Source organism: Peromyscus leucopus, chromosome 11 (assembly GCF_004664715.2).
Source record: "Peromyscus leucopus breed LL Stock chromosome 11, UCI_PerLeu_2.1, whole genome shotgun sequence".
NCBI classification, from domain to species: domain Eukaryota; kingdom Metazoa; phylum Chordata; class Mammalia; order Rodentia; family Cricetidae; genus Peromyscus; species Peromyscus leucopus.
The window spans coordinates 45,260,674-45,282,005 of record NC_051072.1 but is presented as its reverse complement, the minus strand read 5'-3'; the positions used below and the strand labels follow the sequence as shown (position 1 = coordinate 45,282,005).

General features: G+C 43.9%; 1 protein-coding gene across 1 annotated transcript; it reads left to right on the top strand.

Moving 5' to 3' along the window:
• Window positions 1-1,063: 1,063 nt before the first annotated feature.
• On the top strand, window positions 1,064-19,901 carry LOC114704043 (protein LSM14 homolog A-like). The gene is made up of 2 exons (XM_037209546.1): window positions 1,064-1,739; window positions 19,567-19,901. Exons 1-2 carry the CDS (start codon window positions 1,064-1,066, stop codon window positions 19,899-19,901), a joined length of 1,011 nt encoding a protein of 336 aa, XP_037065441.1.
• The last annotated feature ends 1,431 nt before the right edge of the window (window positions 19,902-21,332 follow it).

Genomic DNA, 21,332 nt, shown 5'->3' with positions numbered 1-21,332 from the left:
TTACTTTCTGTCCTGTGTGTGTGTGTGTGTGTGTGTGTGTGTGTGTGTGTGTGTTGTTCTGCTTTGATTTTGGTGCTGAGAACCAAACCTAGAGCCTGATTCAGATTAAGCAAGTCATTAACACTTGAGCTGCAACCTTGGCTTTTGAGTACAGCATATGTGTGTCCTTGTGGGCTTTTTATTTCATTTTTTATCTGTAGTGGGTAGCTATTCCAGCTTGGATCTGGAAGTTCCAACCCCCATTGAGACTCTGGCAACTGTCACGCCTAGGAGGTGGGGCCAGGGGAGGCGCCTGGAGACCCAAGAGCTGGATGGACTTAGGATATAAGATAGAGCTACAAAAAATTAGACCCCAAAAGGTACGACTAAGGAGAGATAGATTGAAGACTCTTAATGATTTTCAAAAGTTATTAGGAAGCATTTCCAACTTACTGGGTATCATGGGAATACTCAAAGATGGACTACAAAATTTGGCTAATACTCTAGAAGGGGACAAAGAATTAAATAGTCCAAGAGAATTATCAGCCGAAGCTGAGAAGGAATTGGCTCTAGTAGAAAAGCAATTCGAGAAGCACATGTGGATCGTGTGGATCCAGAACTTAAATGCATTCTTGTCATATTCCCCTCCAGACATTCCCCAACAGGTATTTTGATGCAGAGGGAAGATATTATATTGGAATGGATATTCCTACCACATAAACCAAATAAGAAATTAAAGACTTATATAGAAAAGATCTCTGATTTGATTCAAAAGGGTAAATTAAGACTTCGCCAGTTAACAGGAATGGACCCAGCAGAAATTGTAGTAACGTTTACTAATGAGGAAATTTCATCACTATGGAAAGATAATGAATACTGGCAGAGAGCCTGCAGTAACTTTTTGGGAGAGATTAACAACCACTATCCCAAAAGCAAGAGAATAGAATTCATGAAGAAGGGAGCCAGCGCAGCCGCCATGTTGGTTCTGAGGCGGCTGCTGTGAGGTGCCCATTGAGCAAGCAGGCAGAGAGGCATGTGGAGCTGCGAGCGGGGATCTGCCTGAGTGAGTGTGAGTGACGGCGCCATGAGCGGGGGCACTCCTTACATCGGCAGCAAGACCAGCCTCATCTCCAAGGCAGAGATCCGCTACGAGGGCATCCTCTACACCATCGACACTGAGAACTCCAACGTAGCCCTCGCCAAAGTTCAATCCTTCAGTACAGAAGACAGACCAACAGACCATCCAATACCACCTCAAGATGAAGTCTTTGAGTATATTGTATCCCGGGGGAGTGATATCAAAGACCTCACTGTTTGTAAGCCACCAAAGCCACAGTGTTCTTTGCCTCAGGACCCAGCTATTGTTCAGTCCTCACTAGGTTCATCATCTTCCTTCCAGTCGGTGGGTTCCTATGGACCTTTTGCCAGGATGCCAGCATACAGTCAGTTCAGTCCAAGCACATTGGTTGGGCAGCAGTTTGGCACCGTTGGTGTTTCTGGGAGCTCCCTGACATCCTTTGGAACAGAAGCATCAAATAGCAGTACCTTATCCCAGAGCAGCACAGTTGGTTCTGCCTTCACACAGGATACAAGATCTGTAAAACCACAGCTAGCCCAAGGTCGATCAAGCCCTCAGTTAGACCCTTTGAGAAAAAGTCCAACCTTGGAACAAGCAGTACAGACTGCCTCGGACCACTTACCTGCTCCAGCACCTGTTGGGAGAAGAAGGCCTGTACCAACCAGGCCTTTGCCATCTTATGGTACTGATGGACTTCACAGAACCCTTCAATATAGTCACTGACTCTCAATGTGCAGAGAGAGTTGTTTTACATATTGAAACTGCTGGATTTATTCCTGATAATACAGAATTAACTTCATTATTCATACAATTGCAGGAAATCATCAAAAAAAGGGAACATCATATATATATATATATATATATATATATATATATATATATATATAACACATATCAGATCCCACACAGGTTTGCCAGGAATACCTGTACAAATTAAGACAGACAATGCCCCAGCATATGTCTCCAATAAAATGAGACAATTCTTTGCTTATTACAATATAAAGCATGTTACACATATACCACACAATCCCACAGGCCAAGCAGTCATAGAAAGATCTAATCGAACTTTAAAGGATATACTAAATAAACAGCAACAGGTAACAATGACTCCTAGAAATAGACTGCATAGTGCTTTATTAACCTTGAATTTTCTCAATGCTGATGAGAAAAGAACAACAGCTGTGGAGAGACATTGGACGACAGACAAAACTCCTGAGCTAAACCAACTGGTTTATTTCAAGGATGTGCTGACCTCAGAATGGAAACCTGGATATGTTCTACGTTGGGGAAGGGGTTTTGCCTTTGTTTCTGCAGGAGAAGAAAAGCTATGGATACCAACAAAATTAATAAAAATTTGATTCGAACAGGAAAAACCCCTTGATGAAGAGAAGTAAAAGATCATCCACCAATGTGACATCTCCACAAGTCGTAAGAAAAATTTAACAATCAAAGGGTGGGGTAGGGTTCTGTTTTTGTCTTTCCAGGATAATGGAAATACCCATCTTCCAAAAATCATAAGGCCTTGGATATCTGGATGTTTACAGCAGAAAGAAAGAATCTATTGGTACCAATCTACACACGGTAAAATCTCACTGTCTAACATCTATCTCTCTATCAATCTAGAAAAGTTGTGGTTCCAATTCAATTATAAGCCAAGCTGGCTTTGGAGATGGAATTGGCTCACTCCTTCTCTAAACCCAAGCATATTGCTAAAAGAAAAGCTTGAGAGATTCTTCAGTCCCGTATCAGAAGAGCCCTCTAGTGTGAGACAGAATGAAATGAATAAAAAGGGACCATTGTTTTCCAAATTCTAATTCTCTCCATGCTTACTCTTGATTTCTCAGAATTCTTTCTTACATGCTATGTCCTCTTTAAATCCAAACCTCCCATTTGTGATAACAAATAAGTTTTCCAATAGCAATCTCAGAAGTCTCCAGAAGGAAGATGGGGCCCCAACAACAACTCTCTACCCAATCCAGAATGATGCCATGGTAATCATCATCATACTACACTTCTTGCCAGAATTTCAGACAATCTTACCCATTACTCTAAAACTTGCTGCAGAACCTACAGTTAGTCTAACTGAGATTTAACTATCTGAGCTTTCTCACAGTACCCAACAGAGATAACATCACCCCCTAAACAGCAGGAAGCAATTCTAAGAAAACGACGACCCTTCTCCCTTAGGTTTCATAATTCTCAGGGTTATGGATGATGGTTATAGGGTTGGGGGTGGAAGAAAATATTAGACTCAGTATTCTAAAAAAAAGGGGGGAGAAGAAATGGAATGGATAGGTATAAGATATGATGGTAAATCATTGTATATACTAGTAAACAAATTTAGTAAAATAGCAACCTTAGATAATTTGCACTGTAATTTGTACTGTTATGGATTCTTATATGTTGATACAAATGTAAACTATTTTTATACTCCTGTTTAAGATAATTTGTATATTGATACAAATACAGAACTATATTTGTTATAATGTACATATATTTCTACTCTTATTTGAAATATTTTTATATTGATACAAATGTAAATTTATATCTGTCATACTTTATGTATGTTCTACTTCTGTTTAGGATATTCGGTATATTGATATATATTTAAGATTATTGTCATATTGCATATCGCACTATATATTCCTACCTCTGTTATAAATATCTTGTGTATTGTCACAATTTTGAAGTCATCGTTCTTCACCATACATTTGCTTATAGACTGTTTATCTTGTTTACGTGAAGCCTTCGTCCTTAGGTTATTTCGGTAAATAAGACTTATAGATTTATAGTCACCTATGCCTGTTATCTCTATAGTTAGTTAGGTTATCCAGATTTACAGATACATAGGTCAGATGGACAGGTAATCTTCAAACACTTCATAGACCTAGAGAATATGGCATTTAAATAACTTAGAATTCTGTTGACGTGAGACACAATTGCTCCTGGCTGCACCAATTTGATCCCGAGAGAATGTTTGGCTTCTAAGACATTTCCATTTGGAAGTTTGTCTTTTTGGCACAAAATGGCCTACTGGGCAAAGAACTGCCCTTGCCCTGACAGCTGACAGTACAAATGCAATGCTGTCCTTTCTGGACAAGCGGGACACAAGAAAAGCGACCACTGTACTCTGCCAAGACAGAGTAAGATGGTCTTTCAGAATTCCTGCTTCTGAAAATGGTCTGTCAGATACTCTAGGCCTGTAGCCAATTTGAATGCACCAACAATGCTGAGAAACATTAGGTGACTGTCCAGGCTGCCAGCTGTCTTGTTCTACTCTTGCAAGATTCCCAAAAGTTGCTTGCATCCATCTACCATTTCTCAGGTACCATTATGTTCCTTCTCAGGTCTTTGATGGAATTGAAGACTAGCAGTTATAGTTACAACTTAGTATATATATATCTTAGATAGAACATATTAAGTATTAGATTCAGGTTCTTTAGGATAGGACACCTTTTGGAATGATCTTTATAACATGCCATTTACCTATGCCCTGTACTTCTCTGGATTTTAGTATGTGCTTCTTGCTTGATATTGCTTGCATTGGTTGTAGTTACATCTTATCTAGGTCATTATCCCTCATCATTCCTGAACAATATTTAATAACCATTCCTTTGTATATAGTCTTGTATTAGTTTAGAACCTTCTTATTTAGACAAAAAGGGGGAGATGTAGTGGGTAGCCATTCCAGCTTGGATCTGGAAGTTCCAACCCCCATTGAGACTCTGGCAACTGTCATGCCTACGAGGCGGGGCGAGGGGAGGCGCCTGGGGACCCGAGAGCTGGATGGGCCAGCGCTCTCTCTGTGCGCTCTGTGCCAGGACGCTGAACAGTGAAGGTGGACTGTGCAGAGCTCCAGAGAACACCAGGGATTGCGATACACCTTCCCCAGACCCTGCGACCTACCTTTCCCTTTTTGTAAGTTGCCCACTAAATAAATCTTCCTTTTAATTAAGTGGAGTGGCCTTAATAATTACACCAACATTTATAGTTTAAAACAATTTTTAAATTTAAATATATTTTGATCATATTCTTCCCCTCCCCAACCACTTCCAGATCCTCCCTACCCACCCAACTTTAAGTTCTTTCTCAAAAAAAAATTCCAATATAACAACATAACCCTCCAAAGCCAATAAAATATAACAAAACAACACCCCAATAGAAAAAAAAAAACCCACACTAACCAAATGAAAGCACACACACAAAGAAAGCCTGAACATGATGCCTGCCCTGGAGTGGTTGGTATACATAGTGTCACTCTGTTGGAGAAAATTGATTTTCCCTCTCTCAGCAGGTATAATTGACAGTTCAGTTGTTAACCTTTACCCTAGTGGCTAGGTTTTCATTCATTCATTCATTCATTTTTTTAAAATATCACTAAATAAAATGTGATACGATAAAACAAAAACTACCACATTGAAGTTGGACAAGGCAAACCAAGAGAAGGAAAAGAGCCCAAGAGAAGGCACAAGAATCAGAGACCCTCTTGTCTGCACACTGCTATAAAAACACTACACTGGAACCCATAAAATGTACAGAGGACCTGGTGCAGACCCATGCAGACCCTGTGCATGCTGCCTCAGTCTCTGTGAGTTCAGATAAAGTTTTGATCATGTTGATTTAGAGGTCTAAAGTCTGGCTGCGGTCTCTGTATTTGTTCTCATCTGCTGCAGGAGGAAGCGTCTCTGATGATGGCTGAACAAGGCCTGATCTGCCTCCCTGGCCACAGCACTAGTGGTTGATTTGCTTTGGTTTAATTCAGCCAAACAATCTACCTTTTAACACATGAACTCGGTGTGTTCAAAATTTTCTGAGTACCAGTATGATTGAACTTATTTTTGACACTGTTTCACGTTTCTGCTTTATCTTTATTTCCTATCTCTTTTCCTGCCTTCGGATGGGTGGATAATGTTTTTCTGTATTTTTTTTCTCTGCTTCTGCTAGCTTATGGCTCATGAATTGTGCCTTCCCTCTTTTGGTGACTATCTTTAATTTTTAAACCATAACCATTCAAACATAAGTTTTCTCATGAAGTCTCTTTGTTCATACCTGGCATATTCCTCTAGCACATGAATAGACTTTCACATGTTTACAATAAATGTTGGTTACTCCATGCCCTCATTGGTTATTTATTCCTTTTTCACAACGAGGTTTTCAACACACAAAAGTAAACTTAATGATTTTTAGGCGAATTGTTAAATACAGTTCCTTTATCTGTATGCTCTCCATGTTTTCTGTGGCCTGCTCTCTCTCCCGGCTTTGTTTTATTCTTACAGAAGACTATTTTTTAATGATTAATTTCCAAGGGTGGCAAAGTATTTTAGACTCTAAATCTCTAGAAACTGGACTATTTCTCTCTCATTCTTGACCAGCTGTACCGTGAGGTTGGCAGTTCCTTCCCCTGGAGCTTCGGAGAAATTCACCTACTCTCCATAAATAACGTCACAGGGGGGGAAAGTCTGATGTCACTCTTACTGGTTTCATGCATAGATAAAATGTCTTTTCACTCCGGCAGCTTTCAAAAGCTTTTGTCTGTGTCTTCGGCATCTTTCAGTTTCTCCACCTTGTCTCCACATGAGCTTGCTTTCATGCATCCCTCTTGCTCTCAGGGTGCACTGTCAATCACATCTCTTCACTTCCGGGGCATTCTTACCTGTCATGCTCTCAAACACTGTGTCCCAGTTATTCAAGCTCTTCTTCCAGAAGCTGTGTTTACATGTGCCTCCCAAATGTGCCTGCGGGTTCTTAAAATGCTTTATTTATTCTCAGTGTTGCTTCCTGGTGAATTCTTCAAACATTATATTTAGTTCCATTCATTTACTGTTTCGTTATGACAAGTCTAAAGTTTATTCCATCAGTCAGGTTTCTCAACTTTAATTTTTGTTCATTTCCAACAACATAACTTATTATTTTCTCTCTATGTACCTCTGTTTTTCTACTCACTTATTATTTTCCAGTTACATGTTACAAATATTCATCTTTTTTATTTTGCTCCTTTAATTTCTTAAGTGTTATTATAAAACCCCATAGGGTTGTTTCATGAAATTAATTTTATTTGAAGTGAATTCTCTGGATTATTCATAATATTGTTCACTATTTTTAGCATTTATTTTATCTGTGGGTTTATGAATTTTATTTGCTTTTGTCTACCTTTTATTTAATTTCTATTTCTGCCTAAACCAGATTGCTCTCAAGTCCAACACTGATCTTCATGTGTGGGTTTTTTTTTTAATTTATTTCTTGGTCTCAGAGTAACATAGCCAGTCCAGAGATCACATCTGCATTCTGCTATGACATCATTCCCAGGCCTAGAGCCTCCAGGAAAGTCATCATCCTTCAAGAGAATTAAAAGGTGCAGGACAGATGGCTCAGCAGTTAAGATCACTTGTTGTTCTTGCAGAGGACCTGAGTTCAGTTCCCAGCAACCACATGGCTGCTCATAACTGTATATATGTATATATACACATACATACATACACAGCTTCAGGAGATACAGAGCCCACTTTTGGCCTCCAAATGCACCAAGCATGGATACATTCATACAAGCCATACACTCATACCTACAAAATAAAACTTTAAAAAAGAGCTATTTAAAGGATAGAACATGTCAGCTCCCTTTCTTGAGGAGGGAAGCTGTATCTCAATGCTACAACTTTAAGACAATGATTCGGGCCGCTGTGCCAGCTTGCATCAAGCACATTTGTCAAACAAGAATGAGACACATAGTTACCTGTGTCCAAACCTGGTCTCAGAGCACAGTGGCCTATGATCTGAGTCTGGCTCCACTGATAATCCACTTCCAGTTGGTAGAAGTGTTTGCCATTCATTCATTCATTCATTCACTCACTCACTCATTGAAATATGGTTTCTATATGTAGCCGAGGCTAATTTAAAAGTTTCTATATAGCTAAGACTACTACTGAATTCATCATCTTCCCTCTGCCACTTGAATATTTGATCATAAGCATGCACCACCATGCCTCGGTTTTTCTCTTTCAGTTCTTCCCTTTTTTATTTTACCTTTTTGTATCTTATCTCTACTTGCCTGTATATGAAACATATCAGATAGGTCCATGCAAATATTCACAAAACTATTATGATTGGAATATGGAGACTCCGAGTAGAAAGGAGCTCAAACCTGAGACAAAGATGTTAATCCTTACATTAATTCTCTGGCCTTAGTCTCAGGAACCACAGTTGTATGAGGTTCAGAATCATAGGAACTGGAAGGGATCTGACATCACCGAACCCATCCTTGTTCTGCTGGATCACCAAAATTTCAGAGTTGTTTGTGGCAATCCTAGTTTCTCATCAGTTACTGAGTCTTAAAAAAAAAAAAAAAAAAAAAAAAAAAAAAAAAAAAAAAAAAAAAAAAAAAGGACAAAATAAAATCAAAAAGCAGAGGTGAGAATCAAGTAAGCTGGAAGCCCAGGAGAGCCGAAGGTGATTATTAGTATTATTATTCTGGTGTGACCTGTAAACCACTCGTGAAAACGGACCATGTGCAATGGCAATCGGAATAGCATTTAAAACTTTGAGTGCCTAGGCATTTGTTTCTGCATTCACTATTTTAACGAAGTCTGTGTGTTTGTTTTCTCTAAAGAAAAGAGGGTTCTGGTCAGCAAACCAGAAGGTACCATGTCTCAGAAAAGAGAGGTTTCTGATGTCAGGTGATAAACGTGCTTGCAGTTTCACAGATCAAGGGTGAGAGGCCCTGGTGCAAGCAATGCTCCCCAATGCCCTACCAAGGCTGAGGGAATTGTCCCAGGCCGAATTTCCAGGAAGCAGATTTGAAACAGAGACTAACATATATGAAGTGCTGAAGCACAAACATATTCTCCAAAGGTTCATGGGGTGGGAGCCTGGCTCTCTGGGGGGATGTGAGGAGACGATGTGGAAAATGATGGGAGTCACTGGAGGTTCTGGACCCAGAAGAGAAAGCAAGTCTCCTGGAGCGAGTTATCATGGAAATGAGTTGCAATGAAAGAGTGAGTCTGAGCCTTCCTCTTGCTCTGGTGTCCTGCTTCACCGAGAGCATGCTTCCTCACACACCTGCTTCTGCAATGGCGCCCTCTGCCATCACGTGATGCACCTACGGGCTAGCCATCATAATAACCACTGTCACGCTGGTGGGACAGTCACCCTCCCAAGGTGTGCTCTGAGTAGTCAACTTTTCTTTATAACTTACTTTGCCTGGAGTATTTTGACATCATAATGGAAGGTAGGCTAACACAGAACGTTTTATTGGGGGGTTGCCCCATGGGATCAATAATTCTGAGAGAAAAAGAAGCCGATTGTATAGAGGGAAGTATTGACTGTGGCAAAAGTCCAACAACAGCCAGAGGTAACTCCCCTGGGAACTTTAGAGCTAAAATGCTCCATTAGAATCGCTCCTTGCTTTATTCAACCACCAGGCTTGTACACTGCTATTAAAATCAGGAATCAGTGCTTCAGGACAGGGCATGGCCTTGGGTGAGAAAACTAAATTGACCACCAACTCCAGATGTAAGGATTGTGTATGATTGGATAACTGTAATGATTCTCATGGATTTCTATTTTTAAGACTTATTTTTACTTATGTGTACACGGGGAGAGAGGAGAAAGGATATTGTGCACGTGAGGGCAGGAGTCTGCCGAGGCCAGAGGAAAGCATTGGATCCCCTGGAGCTGGAGTTACAGGTAATTGTGAGCTTCCTGTTTTAATTGCTGGGAAGTAAACTTGGATCTTCTGGATGAAGATCAAGTGCCCTGAAGTGCTGAGCCATCTCCTTCGCCCTTCATTTATTTGTTTGGCGGGAGGGGGAGGGGCATTTTCCCTCCATTCAGACATTTTCAGGGCTCCCTTAAAACCATATTGACCACAGCACTATGCCTATGGTGCCTAATGGTTAAAATGGGCCTGACTGCCCCCAGAAGGAAGCCGATACAATGATGGTAACAGCTGCCCTGTTTTCCTGTGCCAGGATGTGTGGTGGGCAGTATCTGTGGGCATGTGAAGAGGCCACCCTGCCCACCTCTGCTGACTCCCCACGGCCTCCTCTTAGCACATGGCAGGTTCTTCTGCAGTGTATGGAGCCCCAGGAAGTATGGCCCTGACTTTGGAAGACAGATGTGAGTGGTCAGTAATCATCAACAGCACTCCATTGGTCCTGTGTAAGACCTGTGCTGGCTTGACCCCTGCACAGCCGAAAACTCTGGGCACTTGCTAACACTAATAGAGGAAAGGCAGAGAGAAAAGTGGCCTGGTTATCCCATTCATGGAGGATGTTTCATATGTTAGCTTCTAACCCATAATGTGACTGTACTGCCAGATACCGCCTGAACGGCAGCAACAGAGGTTAAGTGAAGCTGGAAGGGTGAAACTTCGATATAATAGGACCTTATGGAAGACGACACCAGGTCTCAGCCACCACCTTGAGCACACACAGAAGAGGCCATCTACAAGTCTGAAAGCTTCCTCGCTAGAAAGCAACAATGAATCTTCGTCTTAGCCTCCAGAACTATGGAAAAATTAATCTCTGGTATTTAAAAGGTGTCTATGTTAATCTGACTACATTTGTTCTGTTTATCTACTATAGGAGAAGTTTCCATTTTGCTGTGTGATGGCATTCTTATAGTGGCTTGTCTATACATGTGTGTGTGAATGTGGGCACACTTATAGCGCAATTCTAATTGGTCTTAATGAAACCCCAGAGTCAGATGTTAGGGCAGAAACTGATAGAACAGAGAAGCAGAGCAGCCAGCCACTAGAAAGACTTCTTACCTCTAGGAATCCTCAGACTGAAAGGGGGCTCCTGTCTCTATGAATCCTCAGACTGGCTGAATCCTGTCTTCACCCACCTGATATTCCTGTCTCCACCTCCCTAGTGCTGTAATTAAAGGCGTGAGCCACCACCACCACCTGGCTCTGGTTCTTTCAGAGAAAGCCAATCAATCTCCTGTAGCCCAGGGTGGCCTTGAACTCCTGATCTTCCTGCTTCCTCCTCCCAAGTGTTGGGATTAAAAGTATGTGCCACCACTACCTGGCCTCTATGGTTAACGAGGGGCTGGCTCTGCCTTTTGATCTTCAGGCAAGCCTAATTAGTTAGAGCACAAAACAAAATATCACCACACACACTGCCATGGCATATGTGTAGAGGTCAGAGGCAAACCTCGGGCGTCCGTCCTTACCTCCTACCTTGAAAGGCAGAGTCTCTTCTCTTGGTTTTCCACTCAGTATGCCAGGCTAACTGGCTCAAGTTTCTGGGACTGTACTGTGTCCACTCGGCATCTCTCGTGTCTCATAGTGACCCTGGGATGACAGGTATGCCACCCTTGACCTGGCTTTCACTTAGGTCCCTGGAATTGAACTCTGGTCCTCAGGCGTGGGCAGCAAGCACCATTATCCACTAGGTCACCCCCCCCCATACACACCCTTTATGCAGTAGTTTTAAGAAACTAGTGTGCTGGTACACACCTGGGATCCTAGCGCTTGAAAGACTCAGGCAGAAGGTTCACAAGTTTGAGGCCAGTCTCAGCAAAGGAAGAGAAAGGGAGGAAGGAAGGAGAGAAGGAGTGAAGGAAGGATGGAACGAATGAAGGAAAAAGACAAGTTTTCAAGATAAAATTCTAGTTCTGGTGCCTTATCTACTACAGAATGGACACAGTGGCTCTTTGGAGCCAAGGTCTTCTGTGGAATCCAATAGCAATTATTTATTTGATCACAGACAGTCAACTGGCATAAGCTACTTGGTGGTCTCTGCTTCTGAACATGCTGAGAGCTCACAGAAAGGAGTATCAGCTCAGCCTCAGGGACAGATACAGAATCTAAAGAACCTGTTCCTTCTGCACCCACTTCGTGGACATAGCTTAAGATTTGGCCCCTAATCTAATCATCCATGTTGCACAATTATAGCATAAACTGAACACAAAATCTACCTGGGTCTCATGTATTATCACTGGGATATTAGTTGAGAAGAGGCAGGATGCTGAGCCTTGGCAGGGGGACTTTAGGGTAGTATGAAAATACTCGGAGGCTTAAATAGGCGACTGGCCCTGGGTTCCTTTTGGTATTGAGCCAGTCCATCCTATCCAAGTCTCTGTAATGTCGAGACCTTTTATCAGGCAGCTTCTTGCACTGGGATTCTGTTCTTCTCCAGATCACACCCCCAATTCTGATCCCAAGAGAGAATCCGTACCATTGTACTCCATGGGGAGCATTTTAGGGGCAGTTCTGGGAAACATGCGGTGTTCATTCATATAAGCCAGATGCCAAAGTGCAGCAGTGTGAGCAGTGTGTACAGGTGATCACAGCGAAGAGCAGAAAGAAACATGAAGCAAGGCTGAATTCACCACATCCATCCCGGACAGCGTTCTAGCTCACGCAGCTGGAAAACAGTTCCACCAGCTAACCTGCCCCAGTTTGATCCCCTGGTATGATGAGTTCTGCATTCTTGTGTCAGTGCCACTACTCATGGGCTTAGGGACACTCACAGTATCCCACACAACATTCTGAGCAAGTAATAATTCATAGTGAGAAAGTGCACCAGTAGCTTCACAATCGTGGAATCCCCTGGCCACACTATGTTCCTGAATTTCCCAGCGGAAACTGGCCTGATAGAACGGCTTGTTACAGACTTAGAGACAGTGTCAGATGGTGTGGTGGTTTGAAAGAAAATGGCCCCCAAAGGGCGTGGCACTATTCGGAGGTGTGGCCTTGCTGGAGGAAGAGTGTCACTGTAGGGGTAGGCTTTGAGGTCTCTTTTGCTCAAGCTTCCCTCAGTGTGACTGTCAGTCGACTTCCTGTTGCCTACAAGATGTAGCACTCTCGGCTACTCCAGCACCATGTCTGCCTGTGTGCTGCCATGCTCCCCGCCATGATGATAATGGACTGAACCTCCAAACGGAACCTCTGAAAATGTAAGCAAGCCACCCCAATGAAATGTTTTCTTCATAAAAGTTGCCATGGTCATGGTGTCTCTTCACAGCAATAAAAACTCTAAGGCAAAAGGGAAAAGCCACCATAAGAAGCTATGTTCTGTACTTCAGGACAGACTACAAGCTTTCAATGTCAACACATGCCCAGAGTCCCTGTTCCCCTAGCTAGATACAGATGTGGAACCAAAGTCAAAAGTTGGCCCCACTCACTGTTAGATCAGAGACTTGCTTCCTGTCCATGCTATCTTGGAGCTGTACCCTAAGAAAGGCTGCTGCCACACACAGTGGAAGAAGAAACTGCCAGCTCTACCTTTGCATTATTGCATCAATAGGGCTGATGCCATCTCAGCAGAAGAAGCTGTGCTTTGAGCACAGAGTGGTGGCCGGAGGTCCCCACTGGAGATAACCTGGGGTGCAGCTTCATATCTCCAAGGGAAGATGAACAGAACAGTGTGGCAATCCAATGAAGTCTTGGCTGCTGCAGACATTGAGTTTCCAGGACTTTTGAATTCATTCACTCTACCGGATCAAGACCTGACCAAGTAGAGTACCAGCCAAGGGGGTTGGTGGTAGAGGGAGGAAGCAATAAATATCAACTACAGTTTCATGATCTATTTGCAGATAAGAGGACAGGCAGCTGCAAATATTTCCATTAGGCTTTGGCTTTTCATTTCTTTCCATCTTGTGACCAGTGTGATGATGTTTAACTTCACAGTTAAGTCAATGCCATCATGAGACATCACATCCAGACCTGTGGGAAATGTTGTATAAGCAGGAAAGAAGCTCTTGGAACAGTTATGACATCTGATGGGATCTTGGGGCGCCCCCTGTCAGAAGAGGGTTCCAACACTGTGGACGGTATGAGGCAAATGAGAGACATGTTAGGTTGCAAAGTGGGAGCCATGAGAGCCAATGGCATGTTCACTTTTATCCATCTTTGTTCACTTCTGTATCCGTCTGTTCTCTGAACTGGACTTCTGAGACTCTCTTTCCCCCCCTGGACTTATAAGTAGTTAAGGCCAATGGAAAGTGGTGGGAGACCAGAGGTTGAGAGGAGGAGAGAGGCTAAAGGCATTCCTCTCCTTCTGGTGGCATCTCTGGTAGTGGCTACATCCTCCCATGACCTCAAGCCCCACCGGAAAGCATTCCATGGTTCCTGCTCCCAACAGTGACCCCAGTCCCTGGTCTCTGACAGTAATGTCTCCTTGGTTTGTCCCACCAATGGGGTGTGCTTTTCACTCTTGCGGTCCATTTCCTGTGCTACACTCCCTTTGATTTAAATATTTTCTGGGCTTTCTGTCTTCATCATGGAGTTTGTTTGGCCAAGCTATAAAAAGAAGTGTTATATTGTTCTACATCTTTTTCTTTACCCCACCAAGGTACTGGGGTCATGCTTTCATTTCAGAGAAAGGGACCCAGCTCACTCTAAAAAAACAAAAACAAAAACAAACAAAAAAACCCTAATGATATATAATTTACATACCATACCCATTTAAAATTTAGAACAAAATGATTAATTATTTAAATCAACTCGCTGATGTTTAGTGTATTGTTCATAAATTTTGCAGCCCTCTTCCCTAATTCCAGAATATTTCATCATCACTGAACAAATCCTCCTCATACCCACTGGCAGCCATGCTCACTCCCTTCTGGCTCTCAGCCTCTGAAACTACAGGTTTTACATCATCTCTAAGGGTTTGCCTCTTCTGGACACTGCATACAAATGGACTCATGGTGTTTGGCCTTTTGTGTCCAATTCCTATAGTGAGCATGATACTTTTTTTATTTTTTAAGATTTACAGCTGGGCAGTGATGGTGCACATCTTTAGTCCCAGAACTTGGGAGGCAGAGGCAGGTGGATCTCTTGAGTTCAAGATCAGCCTGAGTTCTAGGACAGCCAGGGATACACAGAGAAACCCTGTCAAAAAACCAAAATTATTATTATTATTATTATTATTATTATTATTATTATTATTATTTATTTTACTTTAGATGCATGAGTGTTTTGCTCTCATGTATGTCTGTGTACCACATGCATGCCTGGAGCCTGAAGAGATCAGAAGAAGACATTGGATTCTCTATGGCTGTGAGCCACCACCTGGGTGCTGGGAACTGAACCCAGGTTCTCCACAAGAGCAACAAGGGCTTTTAACTCTGAGCCATCTCTTCAGCTCTCAGCATATTCTTAAGCTTCATTCATTCATTCATGCATCAATACTTCACTCTTTTTCATGGCTAAAAAGTACTTAGTTACACAAACATACCATAATTTGCTGATCCATTATCAGTTAATGGGCATTTGGGAGTTTCTATTTTATAGCTATTGTGAATAAATTTCATATTTACTGCTCCACACATTTTTTTTCAGACATGTTTCCAACACTTGGGAACATTCTTCTGGGTCATATGGTAATCCATTTAAGTTTTTGAATTCAATATATAAGGTGTCCTTTCCAAAGCACTTATACCATCTTGTGTATTGAATTCATTCTTTTCAAGAGCTACACAAATTTTCACAGGATGGCAAGAAGGATTTCCTATAATTAATCTGACCCTTCTATTATTAAATACATTTAAGTTCTCTCTGCTTTTTCATTATCATAATTAATCATGCCCCTCCACGGACATATACTTCATGCCTTTTCACAGGTATAAGGACTCCTGGTTATTAAACGGCTACATCAAAGGATACACGTTTGCTTTGAAATGTCCTGAAATATCCCCCAAAGCTTGTTGATTAATCTATAATCCGACAAGGGCAAATGAGACGGAAGGCTTTCCCACAGCCTGCTACCGCCAGACACGCTCTTGGCTTTGGTAAGCTGGCAGGGAGGAGTCTGCCCTCTGCTTTAGATGCACTGCCCTGAGGGTGGGCAGGAAGCACCATCCTCACACGTACTCTTGCCTTTACCGCCCAGACAGAAGCAGCTAGATGGGGTGGCTTCTAGAATCCTTCACAGCTTTGACTTGGGCAATTTCTGCACTCGTGAGAGGTGTTCATTTTGACAGTGCTGAAGCCAGACTGACTTTCCAGAGCATGTGACTGTTTTCATGCGTGTTGTTGCCCAGACTCCCATCGGATGCCACTGATAGGCACATCTCTTTAGAGTTAGCCTGGAGATGGGGGGGGAGGGGTGCCAATACCACTGGGAGATGCTGAAGCTAGCAAAGCCAAGTGGAATTAGGAAAGTGATTTTTCAGCAGCTAAAAATCATTTAAACAAAAAAAAGGATGGATGATTTAATAGAACATTGACCTACTCCCAGGACCCATGAGATAGCTCAGTGTATAACAGTGTTTGCTGCCAAGCCTAGAGCTACATAGTAGAAGGAGAGAACTGAATCCTGTACGTTGTCCTTTGAACTCCCATCCACATGCTCACTGTGTGTGTGGGTGTGTGTGTAAGGATATATATACACACATATGTGTGTATCTATATATACATACATATGTATATATGTGTGTGTGTAAGTAAACAATTGTAGAAAATAATAATTCAGAACTCCCCACATTTACCTAGAGCCCGCTGTTTTCCAAAAATCTCACACACACACACACACACACACACATGCAAGTTTTGAGGTCTCTTTGCTTCAGCAGGTGCCATAACTTTGATAGCCTGTGTGCAAACACTTCCCCAACATGACCATTTAGATAACCCAGGTAACAACATAACTCATGACCTTTCTCATTGCCAACTTCATTAGAGCCGAGTTTCTTCAAACAGAAAGCTCAATACGTTACCCTTATGTCATAAGACAGCTCAATTCTGCTGTCCAGAAGTTCTTGGCTTGTGCTTTGAAAAGCTCTGAAGTGTGAGAAATAGATGTTTAACTTTAAAAAGTTACAACAACTGCTGCTTGTGTGTTACTGAAAATTATCTAGAAGTATGAAAAGTTCAAAGAAATACTGTAAAAATCAAATGAGCCTTGTTCAAGAGCTTACAGTTTAAATGGGAAGACACATTGCAGAGACATAGGACTCTGCTTCATGGCCGCATGTCTAGGTAATGTATGAGTAGGTGCACTAGAAGCGTCGAGGGCTAGGAGTGTGCTTCTGTTGGAAGAGGGATTTCTTTGCATGAGCAAAGCCCTTGGAACAACACCTTAAAAGGATGAGACTATGCAGTAGAGCTTCAAAGAGCACATGGGATTTGAACTGCCCTTAACAATTGCCTTAACTAAGGGACAGAAGGTCAGCAGAAATTGAGCTGGCCAGTCAAGTGCTAGCAGATTTTAAATACCTACCTGGTCTTGAACACTAGGAATGAGCTCCTTTTTTTTTAAGATTTATTTTTCCTTTTACTTATGTGTACATGTTTATATGAGTTATGCCACATTTATACAGTGCTCTCAGAGGCCAGAAGAGGGCATCAGATTTGGAGCTGGAATTATGGGCTGTTGTAAGCTACATGATATGGATGATGGGCATCAAACTCAGGTCCTCTAAAAGAGGAGTATGTACTCGTAAGCTCTGAGCTGTCTCTCCAGCCCGGAAACTGAATACTGTGTATCTTTCCCAGGGGCATCCAAGCCTCCTGATTTCTCATGGCTGTATCCTCAGGTTTCAGTTGCACAAATGTCTCTTTCCTATTTTTATTCTAAAATGATATGCCACTTCCATAGATTAACTTAATATTTGTATTTCCACCTATCTCTCATTGGCCTCTAACCAAAACATACCTGTAAAATTACATGCACACTTTCTGAAAATAGTGAGTACATAAATAAATGCCTAAGCATTCAAAGTTTTAAATGATATTCTGAATTGCCACCACACATGTTCAATCCCTCCTAGTGCCTGACAGGTTGTGCCAGAATAACGTGGTCATTACTTTGAGCCATTACCCTCGGCTCTCCCAGATTCCTCGATTCTCACATCCAATCCTTCCTCTTGTTTGCCCCCTTGGAGACTCAGAAACTGATCAGCTAGTATAGCTCCGGATAACTCTGAAATCTTGCCTATGACACAGATGAGGACAGTGCTTTTCCAGTGACTTAATCATGAGGAACACAAGACCTCCAGGGTCCATCAAGTAATGAAGGGACTTGTGGGGTTATGGAGGAATCCAGCCTGCAGGCTGTCTACGTCACGTGTGGTGGTGACATCGCATGGGTGGCGGTTGACATCAGCCATAAGGGAGCCTGAGAAATACAGGACACCGTTTGTGTTTGTTGGACACTAAGGGCTCCGTCATAGGAAGTAAAAACTGGTGATTGACTTGGAGATCCTCTGGGAAACTCCTTCAAAAGCTGCCCTCAGGGCAGGACTAGTGAGTGGGAATCAGGAACTCGGAGCGATCAACTTAGCTGGCCAGCTACTGTGCATCCAAACAGTCCCCGAGGAGCTCAGGCATCCCACCTGCATGACATCTTTAGGAAAGGCAAATGAACTCAGTGTCCCTCTTTTGTTGTTCTCACCATCCTGCTCCTCAGCCTCCCGATTAGAGCTTGAAAATGGAGGTGACCGTAGTTCTCCATGTGACAGGTTACCACTACAAGCATTTGCTTCCATGGTTGAGAATTCCAGTATGATTTCCTGGGCTAAAAACCAACTTATATGCAGGACTGCTTTCTCTTCTGGAGGACCTAAGGCAGGCCACTTACTTTTCCTTTCCAAGATTCAGAGGCTTCTGCGTCCCTGTCCCTGGCTTAGGGCCTCCTCCCATCTCTGAGGCTGCCATACTGAATCTTTCTCACATTAGGTCACTCCCCTCCCCTTCTTCCACGTTGGAGGACCCTTGTAACTGCATTGGCCCTTCCGGGTAACCCAAGATGCGATCTCCTGGTGATTAGCTACTTCACAGCAACAGTAGATTTACTTCTCCACCACGTAACACAGTACATTCACAGGCCCTCAGAATTAGGACGTACACAGCTGTGGAAGGCCACTCCTCTGATTTCAGATTCCTACAGGACAGATTCAGTCCACAAGCAGGTACTATTTGATCAGTCTGTCATTTTTTTTTAAATATTAACATTTTGGGATATTTTAAAATTAAATGTTTTTAAATTAGGAGACATATTGGAAGCTCAGATCCAGGAACAGGACTCAGAGTTCCTCATTAAACCACTGTCAGGTGGTGAGCAGTAACCACCTGCACACATGGGCCCCCAGGGTTTCCAAGCCACCATGAGCGTTCACACTTCCTGGTACCCGCCTCCCGGACCTGCCTGCCTCCTTTAAATTTGCAAACATTACACCACCAAGTGTGGCACCCACATCTGGATTCCACACTGTCATTTTCCTGACACTGGATGTGACCTCCCCTCTGTTGGCAGCACGTCTGTCCCCTTGCTGAGAACTCCACCCTTGCTCTGAGATGCCATGGAGCCTTCGTCCTGATCTAGGAAGCCAGCCGGCCCACGCTGAAGGAGGGGCCCACCGGGTGTCACTGGGTGATACAGGCACGCACAAAACCCTCAGGGCTCTGTCATAAACATGGGACAGAAGTGTGGCCTGCAACAAGGGACAAGTTTTAAATCACCGTCTCCCCGGTAACACCCTTTCTTTTCCTTTAACTCCACTCCAAGCCCTGTCTCCAGCCGCTGGAATACGATCTCTCTTAATGAATTCCTTCACTCTGATGGCAGGCCCGGTGCTGGCTCCCCTCCAAGCCGGCTCCCGCGTCCTAGCGGGCTTGCGTGAAGGGCAGATCACTTTGCTGCGCGGCTCGCAGCTCCGATGCCCCATTAATAACTGTGCGGCCTGCGCTCAGTCTTCATCACCCGTGTGTTGTGCTACCTGCCGAGCAGAGATCTTCATTAACAAGCAGACCCACGGCCTACTGGTCCAACACCTGAAAGTCACATTCGCCAGGCCCCTATCACAGGCCTTACAAACGGACAGCCAGCGGCGAAAGGGGACCCCCAAATCGGAATGGTGCTCAAACTCACCCAAAGGTCCCAGCGCAAGAAGCCAGGAATAAGTGTTCTCCCAGCTCCTGTCCCGGGTGCCACCTTGGCAATTTTGTGACATCTCTGCATTCAGTGAATACTTTCCTTAAACCAACTGCATAGAGACTCACTTTTCCTTAACCCATCCTTGACAAGGCAGCCATAAAATGGAACCGAGACACACATCTAAACTAAGCTATTCAAATTGGTTCCCTGCCATTATCCCAACGCTCCCTATCTGTAGCTACAACATCACTGAATTATCTCTCTGAACTGTTTACTCTCATCTCACCCCATGGCTGATAGTGGCAGAGTAGAAATTCCAGACCTCCCAGGGAGTGGGTCTTGAAACAGCCCTTACCTTCTAATGTGGGACATACTAGGTGGCTGGAGGGAGGTAGTCAGCTTTCAAGCTGAAGGCTGCAAGCTCAGAAGTGGACACCGATCTCATTTAAGGGTGGACAATGAAGGGAAGAGGGTAGAGAATAAAGCAAGTGTTCCACTCACACTCACACAAGTCACCAGGCCTCAGTGACCAGGGAGCGAGGCACCTACAGAACCACAAGTGACCTCAGGTTCAGTCACATTGAAGCCCAGCTGAGAAGTCCCAAAGAAGGGGCTTTCTAGCTCTGGAACTCTGGACCCAAACATGCAAAGAGAGGAATTCGAAGTACTAAACACAGACCTCAGGACTCCGGGGCATCCTGTGCCACAGGCCAGCTTCCATGGCACTTCTTCCAAAGACAAAACACTACTGTTTTCCCTTCAGTCTCTCTCTCTCCTCTCTCTCCTCTCTCTCCTCTCTCTCCTCTCTCTCCTCTCTCTCCTCTCTCTCCTCTCTCTCCTCTCTCTCCCTCTCCTCTCTCTCTCTCTCTTCCCCTCTCCTCCCCTCTCCTCCCCTCTCCTCCCCTCCCCCTCTCCTCCCCTCTCTCCTCCCCTCTCTCCTCCCCTCTCCTCCCGTCTTTTCCCTCTCCTCCCGTCTTTTCCCCCCTCCTCCCCTCTCCCCTCTCCTCCCCTCTCCCCTCTCCCCTCTCCTCCCCTCTCCTCCCCTCTCCCCTCTCCTCCCCTCTCCCCTCTCCTCCCCTCTCCTCCCCTCTCCCCTCCCTCCCCTCTCCCCTCTCCTCCCCTCTCCTCCCCCCCCCCCCCCCTCTCCCCCTCCCCCCCCCCCCTCCCTCCCCCTCTCCTCCCCTCTCCTCCCCTCTCCTCCCCTCTCCTCCCCTCTCCTCCCCTCTCCTCCCCTCTCCTCCCTCTCTCCTCCCCTCTCCTCCCCTCTCCCCCCTCTCCTCCCCTCTCCCCTCTCCTCCCTCTCCCCTCTCCCCTTTTCTCTCTCTCTCTCTCTCTCTCTCTCTCTCTCTCTCTCTCTCTCTCTCTCTCAACAAATAATGGAAGGAGGAGAGGTCCAGAATTGGTGGTGAGCCTGCATCACTCCATCTTAGGTAAGTCCATACCCAGGGACCTGTTCC